Genomic DNA, 19487 nt, shown 5'->3' with positions numbered 1-19487 from the left:
CCGCGAGCCTAACAGCCCGCAATTTAAAGGAAAAAAGTCAATTGAAAATTTTAGGTAAGAAAAATATTTCATTCATATGCATTTTCCCAAAAAATGAAACTGACAGTCTGAAAGAAGGAAAATAAACTGATTGACCTGAATCATGGCAAATATAAGTTTAAAACATATATTTAGAACTTTACATATAAAGTGCCAAACCATAGCCGAGAGTGTCATAAATGAAAATAAGACTTACTTACCCAAAGACACTCATCTACATAAAGTAGATAGCAAACCAGTACTGAAACGAGAATCAGTAGAGGTAATGGTATATAAGAGTATATCATCGATCTGAAACGGGAGGTAGGAGAAGAAATCTCTACGACCGATAACAGAGAACCTATGAAATAGATCCCCTAGAGGTAGACCATGGTATTCAAATAGGCAATACTCTCCTCACATCCCTCTGACATTCACTGCACTTTGAGAGGAAAACCGGGCTTCAGCCTGCTGCGAAGCGCATATCAACGTAGAATCTAGCACAAACTTACTTCACCACCTCCATAGGAGGCAAAGTTTGTAAAACTGAATTGTGGGTGTGGTTAGGGGTGTATTTATAGGCATTTTAAGGTTTGGGAAACTTTGCCCCTCCTGGTAGGATTGTATATCCCATACGTCACTAGCTCATGGACTCTTGCCAATTACATGAAAGAAATACAATTAACTGTTACTGTTTCCCCCTTAGGGATATTTTGTTAGATGGTCATAATCATATTATAAAGATCTATATTCCAACATAGATAGGAGCATAATAGGTTTTCCATAATTCCAATATTATCTGAATCTGCTATAAATGTACTTATATGTTTTTAAATTTATTTTAATGATGAACAATAAAAGTTATATTTTATAATTTTGTCCTCTCGGTCCATGTCTTATTGTAAATAAATCCCTTATAAAAAGTGTGCCCCACAATACCTTCTGTTCTTTACCTCTCATTATCTTGTATAATTATATTTGGGTATTAGGCACTGCCTATCTGAGGATACTTAGGTTTACCCCTTTTAGGATTCTATAAGGGACTTAATAATCCCTGTTTACCTCTCCCCCAGAGAGGGTTATTCACAAAGATAAATTCTTGTCAGCATCCATTGTCCTAAAGGGTTAATGGCTCACACCAAAATAATAAACTCACTAAATTTGTATTTATATGCAGAGAAAATAAACAAAACAATAGGCAGCTCTGCTGGAGAGACTCACCCCTCTGTTACCAGGAATCAATATCCCAACTAGTAAAACAAAGGTCCTGAGATATTCTTTGTCTGCTATAAGAAGAGATGATTACCAACCTCCACAGTGTAGGGCTCAAACGGACTCTCCAGCGACCTAAGCAAGCATTCTCGCTAAGCTTAGAGAAATATCAGAGTGCCTTAACTAACCGCTGTCACTCCGCTCCGCTTCCTTTCCTGTGGCTGTTGCCACGGACGCAGTCGGCTCTTTCCATTTGCTATGGACGCGGCGGTGCTCTGGGCACACTTGCTGCAACATCATCCCTCTGAGCCTCCTGGAACTGTTCCTTGGCGTGAACCTGGGGCTATGCAAGTACTTCTGTTCTCTACTTACATTGCCCAAGTATAGGTGTTGCTTTTCGTGCTCCTGGGTGCTTTGTACTTTATTACTGGATTTCTATTACGTCACTGAACTCTGCCTGTCTGACTACTCTGCTTGTTTAACCCTTAAAGTGCTGGATTGCCATAACGTTACTGAACTCTGCCTAACTACTCTGCTTGCTTAACCCCTAAAGTACTGGATTGCTATACTGTTGCTGAACTCTGCCTGTCTCACCACTCTGCCTCCTTAACTCCTGAACTGTTGGATTGCTATACTGGTACCGAATTCTGCCTGCCTGACCATTCTATTGGTTTATCCCTGAACTGTTATAATACTGGATTTCCTTTTGTTGCTTACTCCTGCCTGTTTCCTGACCTTCTATTGGTTTACCCATGAACTACCTTTCTACAGGATTTCCTTCCTGTTGCCGCTAAGGACTACCCTGCCTACTGCGAGTACTGCTTACCTCATTTAACAACTTTCTCTGCTCTGGGATATTTTTTATCCTTCCACTTGACGCTGGGATAAGAAGACTACTGGCCAATTTGGTCTGATAAAGGAATATCCCACGAGCATTACAACCGCTCAGCAGAAGTAACGCTGAGCGGTCACGTGATCTCAACTATTCTCTAAGTGCGACACAGAAAGAAAATGCGTGCAAATCTACATCTCTGCAAACGAAAACTTAAATTCCCATAATTAAAGTAAAACGAAGCCTGCCGTTTACTGTCCCTTAATGTTAAGACAAAAAAAACACAAGAGGTATAATAAAAATGTTCCACATCACTCTAACACTATAATAAAGGGCATTAACCCCAGATTGTAAGGGCTCCCTCTAAACTAACAGAGCCATTAAAAGGAAAATGATTCCCTCATCTTCAAACCGGCAGTACAGTGCTCTGCCTCCCAACAAAATATCCCCAAATTAAAGAGATATTAGTCCCCTTTAATATGCACCTGAAGGAATAACCCCTTACGTGCTGTATCCTTCTAACCTAGAAGGCAAAAAGCATCTGTGGATCAGCTGCAGGGCAGGTACGGCATCACAGGTATGACAGACTCAGTCGACCTCAGACCTGTAAAAAAAGAAAAGCAGAGTAACGAACCCTGGTTTTCTATATAGGGGGGGAAGCAAGGACTACCTCACCGTCTGCTAAACAGCCACCATAACTCTTACTAAAGAGGATTACGTGGACACAGCAAAACCCCAATCTTTGCTTGCAGGGAAACTACCCATAAAATAATTAAATATCTTCAGACACCATCTTCTCACACTTCCATGATGTACAAGGCAAAGAATTACTGGGGGTTTATGGGAAGTGGGAGGATACTTAAAGCTTTGCTGGGGTGTTCTTTGCCTCCACCTGGTGGCCAGGAGTTAAATTCCCACTAGTAATTTGAATGGATTTGTGGACTCTCCATGCCATTGGAAAGAAAAGCATTTAACCTGTCAAGTTGTTAGTACAGTTCGCATTGCTTTGCAGTCCAGTGACACATCACTTGCTACCTCCTTTACATCAGCCATTTATGGGCAGATGAGCACCTGCACTGAAAAGCAATGACTGTACAGCATGTTGCAGGGTCACTGCTGTACTTAAGCCTCTATGGGGAAGAGGACAATACCCAATTTACAGAGCTCAGAAAAACAAAACAAGACTGAATTGCTGCTGCAAGTTTTTATTTTGTAATGAGGAGCTAGAATGAAGGTCCCTTTAAGGAGGGTTTGTGTCTGAGTACTGAGCTTGTTCACTTTAGTTAAAGGGACAGTGACCATAAGAAATAAGCACTGTGCCATCCCGCAGCTGCAGCATGTAGACACAGCATACACAAAGTACAGTTTAGCCGACATCAGGTCCCCGCCAATAATGCAGGGACCCACTTGGCACACCCTGCGCTGCAGTGATTTCTGACGTCTACTGTCACTTTAACGTGCCGTACAGTGCCCAATGTGACCGGGTACAGCTGTGTGCACACTGATCTAACACGGGGTCATGCTCTTCTCTATAATCACAACATTCTTTTAGTAATGACAGCAGACCTAAATGATATGTGCCCTGTACAGGGAGGGCCGGACCCCGTGCTGTGGCCCCTGATACACCTATGACAGAAATGTAGAACTATCCTCTACGTTTATCTGCTCTAATGTGGCTGGATCCACAGCAAACAGTCTGAGCATGTCCAGCTCCAGGGGATGCAAACAGCCGCTGATCACCAGAGAGTGCAACGGACCCTCAAAGTCCACCTCCCGAAGCTGCTGCAATGTACCCGCTGCAATGTGCTGATCAGATGCCCCCACACGTGCCAACCCCACGCAGATCGTGTTCTCTGTAAATGCTGCAGATAAAGAGCAGAAAAAAGTCTCCGATTATGTCTTTAATTAGCACTAACAATGTACAAGTGAGAGGCGTGTGTGTATATGTACAAGTGTGTGTGTGTGAGGCGTGAGTATATGTACAAGTGTGTGTGTGTGAGGCGTGAGTATATGTACAAGTGTGTGTGTGTGGCGTGTGTATATGTACAAGTGTGTGTGTGTGGCGTGTGTATATGTACAAGTGTGTGTGTGTGGCGTGTGTATATGTACAAGAGTGAGTGTGAGAGGCGTGTGTATGTGTACCAGTGTGTGTGAGAGGCGTGTGTATATGTACCAGTGTGTGTGTGTGTGAGGCGTGTGTATATGTACAAGAGTGAGTGTGAGAGGCGTGTGTATGTGTACCAGTGTGTGTGAGAGGCGTGTGTATGTGTACCAGTGTGTGTGAGAGGCGTGTGTATATGTACCAGTGTGTGTGTGTGTGAGGCGTGTGTATATGTACCAGTGTGTGTGTGTGAGGCGTGTGTATATGTACAAGAGTGTGTGTGTGAGGCGTGAGTATATGTACAAGTGTGTGTGTGTGGCGTGTGTATATGTACAAGTGTGTGTGTGTGGCGTGTGTATATGTACAAGTGTGTGTGTGAGGCATGTGTATATGTACAAGTGTGTGTGAGAGGCGTGTGTATATGTACCAGTGTGTGTGTGTGTGAGAGGCGTGTGTATATGTACAAGAGTGAGTGTGAGAGGCGTGTGTATATGTACAAGAGTGAGTGTGAGAGGCGTGTGTATATGTACAAGAGTGTGTGAGAGGCGTGTGTATATGTACAAGAGTGTGTGAGAGGCGTGTGTATGTGTACCAGTGTGTGTGTGAGGCGTGTGTATATGTACCAGTGTGTGTGTGTGTGAGGCGTGTGTATATGTACCAGTGTGTGTGTGTGTGAGGCGTGTGTATATGTACCAGTGTGTGTGTGTGTGTGAGGCGTGTGTATATGTACCAGTGTGTGTATGTGTAAGGCGTGTGTATATGTACAAGAGTGAGTGTGAGAGGCGTGTGTATATGTACAAGTGTGTGTGAGAGGCGTGTGTATATGTACCAGTGTGTGTGAGAGGCGTGTGTATATGTACCAGTGTGTGTGTGTGTGAGGCGTGTGTATATGTACCAGTGTGTGTGTGTGAGGCGTGTGTATATGTACAAGAGTGAGTGTGTGTGTGAGGCGTGTGTATATGTACCAGTGTGTGTGTGAGAGGCGTGTGTATATGTACCAGTGTGTGTGTGTGTGTGAGGCGTGTGTATATGTACCAGTGTGTGTGTGTGTGAGGCGTGTGTATATGTACAAGAGTGTGTGAGAGGCGTGTGTATATGTACCAGTGTGTGTGTGTGAGGCGTGTGTATATGTACAAGAGTGTGTGAGAGGCGTGTGTATATGTACCAGTGTGTGTGTGTGAGGCGTGTGTATATGTACAAGAGTGTGTGAGAGGCGTGTGTATATGTACAAGAGTGTGTGTGAGAGGCGTGTGTATATGTACAAGAGTGAGTGTGAGAGGCGTGTGTATATGTACAAGAGTGAGTGTGAGAGGCGTGTGTATATGTACAAGAGTGAGTGTGAGAGGCGTGTGTATATGTACAAGAGTGAGTGTGAGAGGCGTGTGTATATGTACAAGAGTGAGTGTGAGAGGCGTGTGTATATGTACAAGAGTGAGTGTGAGAGGCGTGTGTATATGTACAAGAGTGAGTGTGAGAGGCGTGTGTATATGTACAAGAGTGTGTGAGAGGCGTGTGTATATGTACAAGAGTGTGTGAGAGGCGTGTGTATATGTACAAGAGTGTGTGAGAGGCATGTGTATATGTACAAGTGTGTGTGTGAGGCGTGTGTATATGTACAAGAGTGTGTGAGAGGCGTGTGTATATGTACCAGTGTGTGTGTGTGTGAGGCGTGTGTATATGTACAAGAGTGAGTGTGAGAGGCGTGTGTATATGTACAAGTGTGTGTGAGGCGTGTGTATATGTACAAGTGTGTGTGAGGCGTGTGTATATGTACAAGAGTGTGTGAGAGGCGTGTGTATATGTACAAGAGTGTGTGAGAGGCGTGTGTATATGTACCAGTGTGTGTGTGTGTGAGAGGCGTGTGTATATGTACAAGAGTGAGTGTGAGGCGTGTGTATATGTACAAGAGTGTGTGAGAGGCGTGTGTATATGTACCAGTGTGTGTGTGTGTGAGAGGCGTGTGTATATGTACAAGAGTGAGTGTGAGAGGCGTGTGTATATGTACAAGAGTGTGTGTGAGGCGTGTGTATATGTACAAGAGTGTGTGAGAGGCGTGTGTATATGTACCAGTGTGTGTGTGTGTGTGAGGCGTGTGTATATGTACAAGAGTGTGTGAGAGGCGTGTGTATATGTACAAGTGTGTGTGTGAGGCGTGTGTATATGTACAAGAGTGTGTGAGAGGCGTGTGTATATGTACCAGTGTGTGTGTGTGTGAGGCGTGTGTATATGTACAAGAGTGTGTGAGAGGCGTGTGTATATGTACAAGAGTGTGTGAGAGGCGTGTGTATATGTACCAGTGTGTGTGTGTGTGTGAGAGGCGTGTGTATATGTACAAGAGTGAGTGTGAGAGGCGTGTGTATATGTACAAGAGTGAGTGTGAGAGGCGTGTGTATATGTACAAGAGTGTGTGAGAGGCGTGTGTATATGTACAAGAGTGAGTGTGAGAGGCGTGTGTATATGTACAAGAGTGTGTGAGAGGCGTGTGTATATGTACAAGAGTGTGTGAGAGGCGTGTGTATATGTACAAGAGTGTGTGAGAGGCGTGTGTATATGTACAAGAGTGTGTGAGAGGCGTGTGTATATGTACCAGTGTGTGTGAGAGGCGTGTGTATATGTACCAGTGTGTGTGTGTGTGTGAGGTGTGTGTATATGTACAAGTGTGTGTGAGAGGCGTGTGTATATGTACAAGAGTGAGTGTGAGAGGCGTGTGTATATGTACAAGTGTGTGTGAGAGGCGTGTGTATATGTACCAGTGTGTGTGTGTGTGTGAGGTGTGTGTATATGTACAAGTGTGTGTGAGAGGCGTGTGTATATGTACAAGAGTGAGTGTGAGAGGCGTGTGTATATGTACCAGTGTGTGTGAGAGGCGTGTGTATATGTACAAGAGTGAGTGTGAGAGGCGTGTGTATATGTACAAGAGTGAGTGTGAGAGGCGTATGTATATGTACAAGAGTGAGTGTGAGAGGCGTATGTATATGTACCAGTGTGTGTGAGAGGCGTGTGTATATGTACAAGAGTGAGTGTGAGAGGCGTATGTATATGTACCAGTGTGTGTGAGAGGCGTGTGTATATGTACCAGTGTGTGTGTGTGTGTGAGGCGTGTGTATATGTACAAGAGTGTGTGTGTGAGGCGTGTGTATATGTACAAGTGTGTGTGTGTGTGAGGCGTGTGTATATGTACCAGTGTGTGTGTGAGGCGTGTGTATATGTACCAGTGTGTGTGTGTGTGTGAGGTGTGTGTATATGTACAAGTGTGTGTGAGAGGCGTGTGTATATGTACAAGAGTGAGTGTGAGAGGCGTGTGTATATGTACCAGTGTGTGTGAGAGGCGTGTGTATATGTACAAGAGTGAGTGTGAGAGGCGTGTGTATATGTACAAGAGTGAGTGTGAGAGGCGTATGTATATGTACAAGAGTGAGTGTGAGAGGCGTATGTATATGTACCAGTGTGTGTGAGAAAATCCCATAAAGTCCCATTTATGTCCTGTGCAGCTGTTGCTGGAAAACGTTCCCTCAAGACCCTTCGACTCTATTGGTTCCCCTGCTGGGTTTACTCTGACGCTGCTTGCTGAGTGACGTTTGCCTAGCGTACCGAGCTTACGCCTGTCTGACGGGCGACTTTTGGTTCCGTCCTGCCTGTCTGGGTACACGTTTGTACCGCCGCTCTTGTGAGTAACACTCTGTGTGGGGGGTCCGCTGCTTATGTGTGTCCCTTTGCTGCCTCAAACGATACTTGTCCCATGAGGCGCCTCTTCCATCTGTCATCCACAGGTTCCCGTTGTCCACTCACCATTTCTGAGAGAGCTGCCTGGATTGCTGTTTGCCGAATCCGCCATCTGCCACATGCTGTGATCATTTGCGCACTTCTATAGAGACTCTGTGTGCTATCTCGGTTCTCTTTAATCTAGCGTGTGTATATGTACAAGAGTGAGTGTGAGAGGCGTATGTATATGTACCAGGCGTGTGTATATGTACCAGTGTGTGTGTGTGAGAGGCGTGTGTATATGTACAAGTGTGTGTGAGGCGTGTGTATATGTACAAGTGTGTGTGAGGCGTGTGTATATGTACAAGTGTGTGTGTGTGAGGCGTGTGTATATGTACCAGTGTGTGTGTGTGTGTGAGGCGTGTGTATATGTACCAGTGTGTGTGTGTGTGAGGCGTGTGTATATGTACCAGTGTGTGTGTGTGAGAGGCGTGTGTATATGTACAAGTGTGTGTGAGGCGTGTGTATATGTACAAGTGTGTGTGAGGCGTGTGTATATGTACCAGTGTGTGTGTGTGAGAGGCGTGTGTATATGTACAAGTGTGTGTGAGGCGTGTGTATATGTACCAGTGTGTGTGTGTGTGTGAGGTGTGTGTATATGTACAAGTGTGTGTGTGTGAGGCGTGTGTATATGTACCAGTGTGTGTGTGTGTGAGGCATGTGTATATGTACAAGTGTGTGTGTGTGAGGCGTGTGTATATGTACAAGTGTGTGAGGCGTGTGTATATGTACCAGTGTGTGTGAGAGGCGTGTGTATATGTACCAGTGTGTGTGAGGCGTGTGTATATGTACCAGTGTGTGTGAGGCGTGTGTATATGTACAAGTGTGTGTGAGAGGCGTGTGTATGTGTGAGAGGCGTGTGTATATGTACAAGTGTGTGTGTGTGTGTGAGGCGTGTGTATATGTACAAGAGTGAGTGTGAGAGGCGTGTGTATATGTACAAGAGTGAGTGTGAGAGGCGTGTGTATATGTACAAGTGTGTGTGAGAGGCGTGTGTATATGTACAAGAGTGAGTGTGAGAGGCGTGTGTATATGTACAAGTCTGTGTGAGAGGCGTGTGTATATGTACCAGTGTGCGTGTGTGAGGCGTGTGTATATGTACCAGTGTGCGTGTGTGAGGCGTGTGTGTATATGTACAAGTGTGTGTGTGAGGCGTGTGTATATGTACAAGAGTGAGTGTGAGAGGCGTGTGTATATGTACAAGTGTGTGTGAGGCGTGTGTATATGTACAAGTGTGTGTGAGGCGTGTGTATATGTACAAGTGTGTGTGAGGCGTGTGTATATGTACAAGTGTGTGTGAGAGGCGTGTGTATATGTACAAGTCTGTGTGAGAGGCGTGTGTATATGTACCAGTGTGCGTGTGTGAGGCGTGTGTATATGTACCAGTGTGCGTGTGTGAGGCGTGTGTATATGTACCAGTGTGTGTGTGTGAGGCGTGTGTATATGTACAAGTGTGTGTGAGAGGCGTGTGTATATGTACAAGTCTGTGTGAGAGGCGTGTGTATATGTACCAGTGTGTGTGTGTGTGTGAGGCATGTGTATATGTACAAGAGTGTGTGTGTGAGGCGTGAGTATATGTACAAGTGTGTGTGTGTGGCGTGTGTATATGTACAAGTGTGTGTGTGTGGCGTGTGTATATGTACAAGTGTGTGTGTGTGGCGTGTGTATATGTACAAGTGTGTGTGTGTGTGAGGCATGTGTATATGTACAAGTGTGTGTGAGAGGCGTGTGTATATGTACCAGTGTGTGTGTGTGTGAGAGGCGTGTGTATATGTACAAGAGTGAGTGTGAGAGGCGTGTGTATATGTACAAGAGTGAGTGTGAGAGGCGTGTGTATATGTACCAGTGTGTGTGTGTGTGAGGCGTGTGTATATGTACAAGTGTGTGTGTGTGTGTGAGGCGTGTGTATATGTACAAGAGTGAGTGTGAGAGGCGTGTGTATATGTACAAGAGTGAGTGTGAGAGGCGTGTGTATATGTACAAGTGTGTGTGTGTGTGTGAGGCGTGTGTATATGTACAAGTGTGTGTGTGTGTGTGAGGCGTGTGTATATGTACAAGAGTGAGTGTGAGAGGCGTGTGTATATGTACAAGAGTGAGTGTGAGAGGCGTGTGTATATGTACAAGTGTGTGTGAGAGGCGTGTGTATATGTACAAGAGTGAGTGTGAGAGGCGTGTGTATATGTACAAGTGTGTGTGAGAGGCGTGTGTATATGTACAAGAGTGAGTGTGAGAGGCGTGTGTATATGTACAAGAGTGAGTGTGAGAGGCGTGTGTATATGTACAAGAGTGAGTGTGAGAGGCGTGTGTATATGTACAAGTCTGTGTGAGAGGCGTGTGTATATGTACCAGTGTGCGTGTGTGAGGCGTGTGTGTATATGTACAAGTGTGTGTGTGAGGCGTGTGTATATGTACAAGAGTGAGTGTGAGAGGCGTGTGTATATGTACAAGTGTGTGTGAGGCGTGTGTATATGTACAAGTGTGTGTGAGGCGTGTGTATATGTACAAGTGTGTGTGAGAGGCGTGTGTATATGTACAAGTCTGTGTGAGAGGCGTGTGTATATGTACAAGTCTGTGTGAGAGGCGTGTGTATATGTACCAGTGTGCGTGTGTGAGGCGTGTGTATATGTACCAGTGTGCGTGTGTGAGGCGTGTGTATATGTACCAGTGTGTGTGTGTGAGGCGTGTGTATATGTACAAGTGTGTGTGAGAGGCGTGTGTATATGTACAAGTCTGTGTGAGAGGCGTGTGTATATGTACCAGTGTGTGTGTGTGTGTGAGGCGTGTGTATATGTACCAGTGTGTGTGTGTGAGGCATGTGTATATGTACAAGAGTGTGTGTGTGAGGCGTGAGTATATGTACAAGTGTGTGTGTGTGGCGTGTGTATATGTACAAGTGTGTGTGTGTGGCGTGTGTATATGTACAAGTGTGTGTGTGTGGCGTGTGTATATGTACAAGTGTGTGTGTGTGTGAGGCATGTGTATATGTACAAGTGTGTGTGAGAGGCGTGTGTATATGTACCAGTGTGTGTGTGTGTGAGAGGCGTGTGTATATGTACAAGAGTGAGTGTGAGAGGCGTGTGTATATGTACAAGAGTGAGTGTGAGAGGCGTGTGTATATGTACAAGAGTGAGTGTGAGAGGCGTGTGTATATGTACAAGAGCGAGTGTGAGAGGCGTGTGTATATGTACAAGCGTGTGTGTGTGTACAAGAGCGAGTGTGAGAGGCGTGTGTATATGTACAAGCGTGTGTGTGTGTGAGGCGTGTGTATATGTACAAGAGCGAGTGTGAGAGGCGTGTGTATATGTACAAGCGTGTGTGTGTGAGGCGTGTATATGTACAAGTGTGTGTGTGAGGCGTGTGTATATGTACAAGCGTGTGTGTGTGTGTGAGGCGTGTATATGTACAAGTGTGTGTGTGTGTGTGAGGCGTGTATATGTACAAGTGTGTGTGTGTGAGGCGTGTGTGAGGCGTGTGTATATGTACAAGAGTGAGTGTGTGAGGCGTGTGTATATGTACAAGAGTGAGTGTGAGAGGCGTGTGTATATGTACAAGAGTGAGTGTGAGAGGCGTGTGTATATGTACAAGTGTGTGTGTGAGGCGTGTGTATATGTAAAAGTGTGTGTGTGAGGCGTGTGTATATGTAAAAGTGTGTGTGTGAGGCGTGTATATGTACAAGTGTGTGTGTGAGGCGTGTGTATATGTACAAGCGTGTGTGTGTGTGTGAGGCGTGTATATGTACAAGTGTGTGTGTGTGTGTGAGGCGTGTATATGTACAAGTGTGTGTGTGTGAGGCGTGTGTGAGGCGTGTGTATATGTACAAGAGTGAGTGTGAGAGGCGTGTGTATATGTACAAGAGTGAGTGTGAGAGGCGTGTGTATATGTACAAGAGTGAGTGTGAGAGGCGTGTGTATATGTACAAGTGTGTGTGTGAGGCGTGTGTATATGTAAAAGTGTGTGTGTGAGGCGTGTGTATATGTAAAAGTGTGTGTGTGAGGCGTGTGTATATGTACAAGTGTGAGGCGTGTGTATGTACAAGTGTGTGTGTGTGAGGCGTGTGTATGGCGTGTGTATATGTACAAGTGTGTGTGTGAGGCGTGTGTATGTACAAGTGTGAGGCGTGTGTATGGCGTGTGTATATGTACAAGTGTGTGTGTGTGTGAGGCGTGTGTATGTACAAGTGTGATTGTGAGGCGTGGGTATATGTACAAGTGCAGGCACTACCTATATATACAATGCACGACTGTGTATATACTAACGTGCACTACTGTGTATATACTAACGTGTACTACTGTGTATATACTAACGTGTACTACTGTGTATATACTAACGTGTACTACTGTGTATATACTAGCCTGTACTACTGTGTATATACTAACCTGTACTACTGTGTATATACTAACCTGTACTACTGTGTATATACTAACGTGTACTACTGTGTATATACTAACGTGCACTACTGTGTATATACTAACGTGCACTACTGTGTATATACTAACGTGCACTACTGTGTATATACTAACGTGCACTACAGTGTATATACTAACGTGCACTACTGTATATATACTAACGTGTACTACTGTGTATATACTAACGTGTACTACTGTGTATATACTAGCGTGTACTACTGTGTATATACTAACCTGTACTACTGTGTATATACTAACGTGCACTACTGTATATATACTAACGTGCACTACTGTGTATATACTAACGTGTACTACTGCGTATATACTAACGTGTATTACTCTGTATATACTAGCCTGTACTACTGTGTATATACTAACCTGTGCTACTGTGTATATACTAACCTGTACTACTGTGTATATACTAACCTGCACTACTGTATATATACTAACGTGTACTACTGTGTATATACTAACGTGTACTACTGTGTATATACTAGCGTGTACTACTGTGTATATACTAACGTGCACTACTGTGTATATACTAACGTGTACTACTGCGTATATACTAACGTGTATTACTCTGTATATACTAGCCTGTACTACTGTGTATATACTAACCTGTGCTACTGTGTATATACTAACCTGTACTACTGTGTATATACTAACGTGTACTACTGTGTATATACTAGCGTGTACTACTGTGTATATATTAACGTGCACTACTGTGTATATACACTAACGTGCACTACTGTGTATATACTAACGTGCACTACTGTGTATATACTAACGTGTACTACTGCGTATATACTAACGTGTATTACTCTGTATATACTAACCTGTACTACTGTGTATATACTAACGTGTACTACTGTGTATATACTAACGTGTACTACTGTGTATATACTAACGTGTATATACTAACGTGTACTACTGTGTATATACTAACCTGTACTACTGTGTATATACAGAGTAGTACAGGTTAATATATACAGAGTAGTACAGGTTAGTATATACACAGTAGCACAGGTTACTATATACACAGTAGTACAGGTTAGTATATACACAGTAGTACAGGTTAATATATACAAACGTGTACTACTGCGTATATACTGTGTACTACTGTGTATATACTAACGTGTACTCCTCTGTATATATTAACCTGTACTACTCTGGCGTGTGTATGTACAAGTGTGAGGTGTGCGTGTGTATATGTACAAGTGTGAGGTGTGCGTGTATATATGTACAAGTGTGAGGTGTGCGTGTGTATATGTACAAGTGTGTGTGTGTGTGTGAGGCATGTGTATATGTACAAGTGTGAGTGTGTATATGTACAAGTGTGAGTGTGTGTATGTACAAGTGTGAGTGTGAGAGGCGTGTGTATATGTACAAGTGTGTGTGTGTGTGTGTGTGAGGCGTGTGTATGTACAAGTGTGTGAGGCGTGTGTATGTACAAGTGTGAGTGTGAGAGGCGTGTGTATGTACAAGTGTGAGTGTGAGAGGCGTGTGTATGTACAAGTGTGTGTGTGTGAGGCGTGTGTATGTACAAGTGTGTGTGTGTGAGTGTGAGAGGCGTGTGTATATGTACAAGTGTGTGTGTGTGAGGCGTGTGTATGTACAAGTGTGAGTGTGAGAGGCGTGTGTATATGTACAAGTGTGTGTGTGTGAGAGGCGTGTGTATGTACAAGTGTGTGTGTGTGAGGCGTGTGTATGTACAAGTGTGTGTGTGTGAGGCGTGTGTATGTACAAGTGTGTGTGTGTGAGTGTGAGAGGCGTGTGTATGTACAAGTGTGAGTGTGAGAGGCGTGTGTATATGTACAAGTGTGTGTGTGTGTGTGTGTGAGGCGTGTGTATGTACAAGTGTGTGTGTGTGTGTGTGTGAGGCGTGTGTATGTACAAGTGTGAGTGTGAGAGGCGTGTGTATCTGTACAAGTGTGAGGTGTGTGTGTATATGTACAACTTTGAGTGTGAGGCGTGGGTATATGTACAAGTGCAGGCACTACCTATATATACAATGCACAACTGTGTATATACTAACATGCACTACTGTGTATATACTAACATGCACTACTGTGTATATACTAACGTGCACTACTGTGTATATACTAACCTGTACTACTCTGTATATACTAACGTGCACTACTGTGTATATACTAACCTGTACTACTGTGTATATACTAACCTGTACTACTGTGTATATACTAACGTGCACTACTGTGTATATATTAACGTGCACTACTGTGTATATACTAACGTGCACTACTGTGTATATACTAACCTGTACTACTGTGTATATACTAACGTGCACTACTGTGTATATACGTGCACTACTGTGTATATACTAACCTGTACTACTGTGTATATACTAGCCTGTACTACTGTGTATATACTAACCTGTACTACTGTGTATATATTAACGTGTACTACTGTGTATATACTAACGTGCACTACTGTGTATATACTAACGTGCACTACTGTGTATATACCAACGTGCACTACTGTGTATATACTAACCTGTACTACTGTGTATATACTAACCTGTACTACTGTGTATATATTAATGTGCACTACTGTGTATATACTAACCTGTACTACTATGTATATACTATCCTGTACTACTCTGTATATACTAACGTGTACTACTGTGTATATAGATTATAAGATGTAGCCTGAGCCCCTCAACTAGAAGTGGGCTAGGATATGAATGGATAGTGACATATGTTTATGTTTTAGGTGACATCATAGGTCCTTTAGCCGGATGGGAATTAGATCCGACCTCTCTCAGAGTTGAAATTGTGTTCCTTCAATTCACTTTCTGTGTAACTGCAGCATGGTCTTGAAAAAGGCCTATGATAGGCCGAAACGCGTTGACCAAGTATCTGGTAAACCTTATTCTTATATCCACATCTATTTTGAGCATACTACACTATATTGATATCTTTTTACAGAGAAATCCAGTTAGGAGCAGAACATCCACAGACATCCCTGAATTTTTATCCACAGACATCCCTGAATTTTTATCCACAGACATCCCTGAATTTTTATCCACAGACATCCCTGAATTTTTATCCACAGACATCTCTGAATTTTACCTGTGGTTGCAGCATTAACCCTGTAGCACCCAGCTGCATTACCGTACAACATCTAATTTTTTATTCACTAACCTTTATCATTTATTTAATTTTTTCCACATCAGCATTTTTATTTTTCATAATAGTATTTTTTGGGTAAAATCGTTTGGTATTTTTACATTGGAATTTTCAATTTTTTTTTCCACATTTCACACATTTTTGTATTTTTATCCTTGGTTGAAGGATTTTTCTTTTTTCACTATTTTTTTCAGCATTTATATTTTTTCATTATTATTTTTGAGAGATCAACTATAACACAATATGTTGGACTCTATTAAAATATTCACTTGGATAAACACGTGGATATTCTACACTTAATCTGGGATTATATATTATTTTATGGTGTAGACACTGTTTTAGTGGTACTCTTCATATATACACACGTTCTTTTCTTATAAGCCACTTGTATACTAATACCTTGTGAATATACATAGATCCATGTTAATGTATTATCGCTTATTTTTATATACTGTTTTTATTGTTTTATTATTGGTTTTATTGTTAACACTTATTGTCATCTAATAAACATACGTCACTATCCATTCATATCCTAGCCCACTTCTAGTTGAGGCACTCAGGCTACATCTTATAATCTTAGTGTTCCTTATTGACAGCTAGAGGTCAAAATAGCCAGAGCATATAGGATTACACAGGCGCTAGGTGTATATTTCTTCACTACTGTGTATATACTAACGTGCACTACTGTGTATATACTAACGTGCACTACTGTGTATATACTAACCTGTACTACTGTGTATATACTAACCTGTACTACTGTGTATATACTAACGTGCACTACTGTGTATATACTAACCTGTACTACTGTGTATATACTAACCTGTACTACTGTGTATATACTAACGTGCACTACTGTGTATATACTAACCTGTACTACTGTGTATATACTAACCTGTACTACTGTGTATATACTAACCTGTACTACTGTGTATATACTAACCTGTACTACTGTATATACTAACCTGTACTACTGTATATACTAACCTGTACTACTGTATATACTAACCTGTACTACTGTATATACTAACCTGTACTACTGTATATACTAACCTGTACTACTGTGTATATACTAACCTGTACTACTGTGTATACTAACCTGCACTACTGTATATATACTAACGTGTACTACTGTGTATATACTAACCTGTACTACTGTATATACTAACGTGTACTACTGTGTATATACTAACGTGCACTACTGTGTATATACTAACCTGTACTACTGTGTATATACTAACCTGTACTACTGTGTATATACTAACCTGTACTACTGTGTATATACTAACCTGTACTACTGTATATACTAACCTGTACTACTGTGTATATACTAACCTGTACTACTGTGTATATACTAACCTGTACTACTGTGTATATACTAACGTGTACTACTGTGTATATACTAGCGTGTACTACTGTGTATATACTAACGTGCACTACTGTGTATATACTAACGTGTACTACTGCGTATATACTAACGTGTATTACTCTGTATATACTAGCCTGTACTACTGTGTATATACTAACCTGTGCTACTGTGTATATACTAACCTGTACTACTGTGTATATACTAACCTGTGCTACTGTGTATATACTAACCTGTACTACTGTGTATATACTAACCTGTACTACTGTGTATACTAACGTGCACTACTGTGTATATACTAACGTGCACTACTGTGTATATACTAACGTGCACTACTGTGTATATACTAACGTGTACTACTGTGTATATACTAACGTGCACTACTGTGTATATACTAACGTGCACTACTGTGTATATACTAACCTGTACTACTGTGTATATACTAACGTGCACTACTGTGTATATACTAACGTGTACTACTGTGTATATACTAACCTGTACTACTGTGTATATACTAACCTGTACTACTCTGTATATACTAACCTGTACTACTGTGTATATACTAACCTGTACTACTGTGTATATACTAACGTGTACTACTGTGTATATACTAACCTGTACTACTGTGTATATACTAACCTGTACTACTCTGTATATACTAACCTGTACTACTGTGTATATACTAACGTGTACTACTGTGTATATACTAACGTGCACTACTGTGTATATACTAACCTGTACTACTGTGTATATACTAACGTGCACTACTGTGTATATACTAACCTGTACTACTGTGTATATACTAACGTGTACTACTGTGTATATACTAACGTGTATATACTAACGTGTACTACTGTGTATATACTAACGTGTACTACTCTGTATATACTAACGTGTACTACTGTGTATATACTAACGTGTATATACTAACGTGTACTACTGTGTATATACTAACGTGTACTACTGTGTATATACTAACGTGTACTACTGTGTATATACTAACGTGTATATACTAACGTGTACTAACGTGTATATACTAACGTGTACTACTGTGTATATACTAACCTGTACTACTGTGTATATACTAACGTGTACTACTGTGTATATACTAACGTGTACTACTGTGTATATACTAACGTGCACTACTGTGTATATACTAACCTGTACTACTGTGTATATACTAACGTGCACTACTGTGTATATACTAACGTGTACTACTGTGTATATACTAACGTGCACTACTGTGTATATACTAACGTGCACTACTGTGTATATACTAACGTGTACTACTGTGTATATACTAACCTGTACTACTGTGTATATATTAATGTGCACTACTGTGTATATACTAACCTGTACTACTGTGTATATACTAACGTGCACTACTGTGTATATACGTGCACTACTGTGTATATACTAACGTGCACTACTGTGTATATACTAACGTGCACTACTGTGTATATATTAACGTGCACTACTGTGTATATACTAACGTGTACTACTGTGTATATACGTGCACTACTGTGTATATACTAACCTGTACTACTGTGTATATACTAACGTGCACTACTGTGTATATACGTGCACTACTGTGTATATACTAACCTGTACTACTGTGTATATACTAACCTGTACTACTGTGTATATACTAACGTGCACTACTGTGTATATACTAACGTGCACTACTGTGTATATACTAACAGTCAGATGTAAAACAAATGCACACATGGCTGAGTGTTTTCACATCACTTAAAACAAACAACATAAATATGGAGCGTGACATAGCCGCACATAAATGTCACAAGGAAACTGTGACACTAGGAAAGACTGATTGCTAGACAGACCATTAACCCTTAACTGTTACAGCTCCTGAGACGTCAATGCTATAAATGGTTAATGTGATTTAATTGTCAGCTCTGAAAACCTGAGTGTCACTAGTGAGACAGCAGCTGTGCCGTTGTGTCTGCGGAGCTCAGGGACAGGGTGTGGTACTGTAGGATGTGGTACCCACCTCACAGGATGTCTAACTGAAATCACTGTTCAACGTTTATTCCTCACCGCAGAGTGTGAGCTCCTCTCTGTCCTACACAGTGGTTAAATGCATAGTTAAATTACAGACCAGAGCAACACTATTGGGAGCTAGATGCTGATTGGTGGCTGCACATATATGCCTCTTGTCCTTTGCTCACCTAGCTCCCAGTAGTGCATTACTGCTCTGCAGCTGACTAAGGGTAACTCATTTGTAGCAGTTAAACACAGAGTGTATTTAATTACTGCATATAACCCGCAGCCTAGAAGACTACGTCCCTTTAAGCAGTACCCACGTGAACAACTATTTACCGAGTTCCTCTCCCAGTTCCCGGCGGTTCTGTATAATCTCCAGGAGCTGATCAGCGGCTTGGTTCACAGTCATGTAGCGAGGAGGCTCAAAAATCTTTTTTCCCCTAATATGAGAGAAACATATAGGTCTAGATTACAAGTGGTGGATATTATCACTAACACCACTCCAGTGAAATCAAATGCACTACTGATTTTAAATTGACATTCTAAGTTTAACTAATAGCGCTCCTATTCTTGCGCTCATATTACAAGTTAAATCAATAGCACTCCTATTCTTGCGCTTATATTACAAGTTATATCAATAGCA

General features: G+C 42.0%; 1 protein-coding gene across 1 annotated transcript in view; it reads right to left on the bottom strand.

Moving 5' to 3' along the window:
* Window positions 1–3251: 3251 nt before the first annotated feature.
* DPH5 (diphthamide biosynthesis 5) overlaps window positions 3252–19487 on the bottom strand; it is a 75968-nt gene continuing 59732 nt past the window's right edge. Inside the window, exons 6-7 of the mRNA XM_053693736.1 lie at window positions 19181–19284; window positions 3252–3924 (exon numbers count right to left, since the gene is read on the bottom strand). Coding sequence (XP_053549711.1) covers window positions 3689–3924; window positions 19181–19284 — 340 coding nt within the window. The 3' untranslated portion in view covers window positions 3252–3688. The remainder of the gene's footprint in view (window positions 3925–19180; window positions 19285–19487) is intronic.

The sequence above is a fragment of the Bombina bombina genome, chromosome 10, assembly GCF_027579735.1.
Source record: "Bombina bombina isolate aBomBom1 chromosome 10, aBomBom1.pri, whole genome shotgun sequence".
In the NCBI taxonomy this organism is placed as follows: Eukaryota; Metazoa; Chordata; class Amphibia; order Anura; family Bombinatoridae; genus Bombina; species Bombina bombina.
This window is presented reverse-complemented; position numbering and strand designations above follow the sequence as displayed.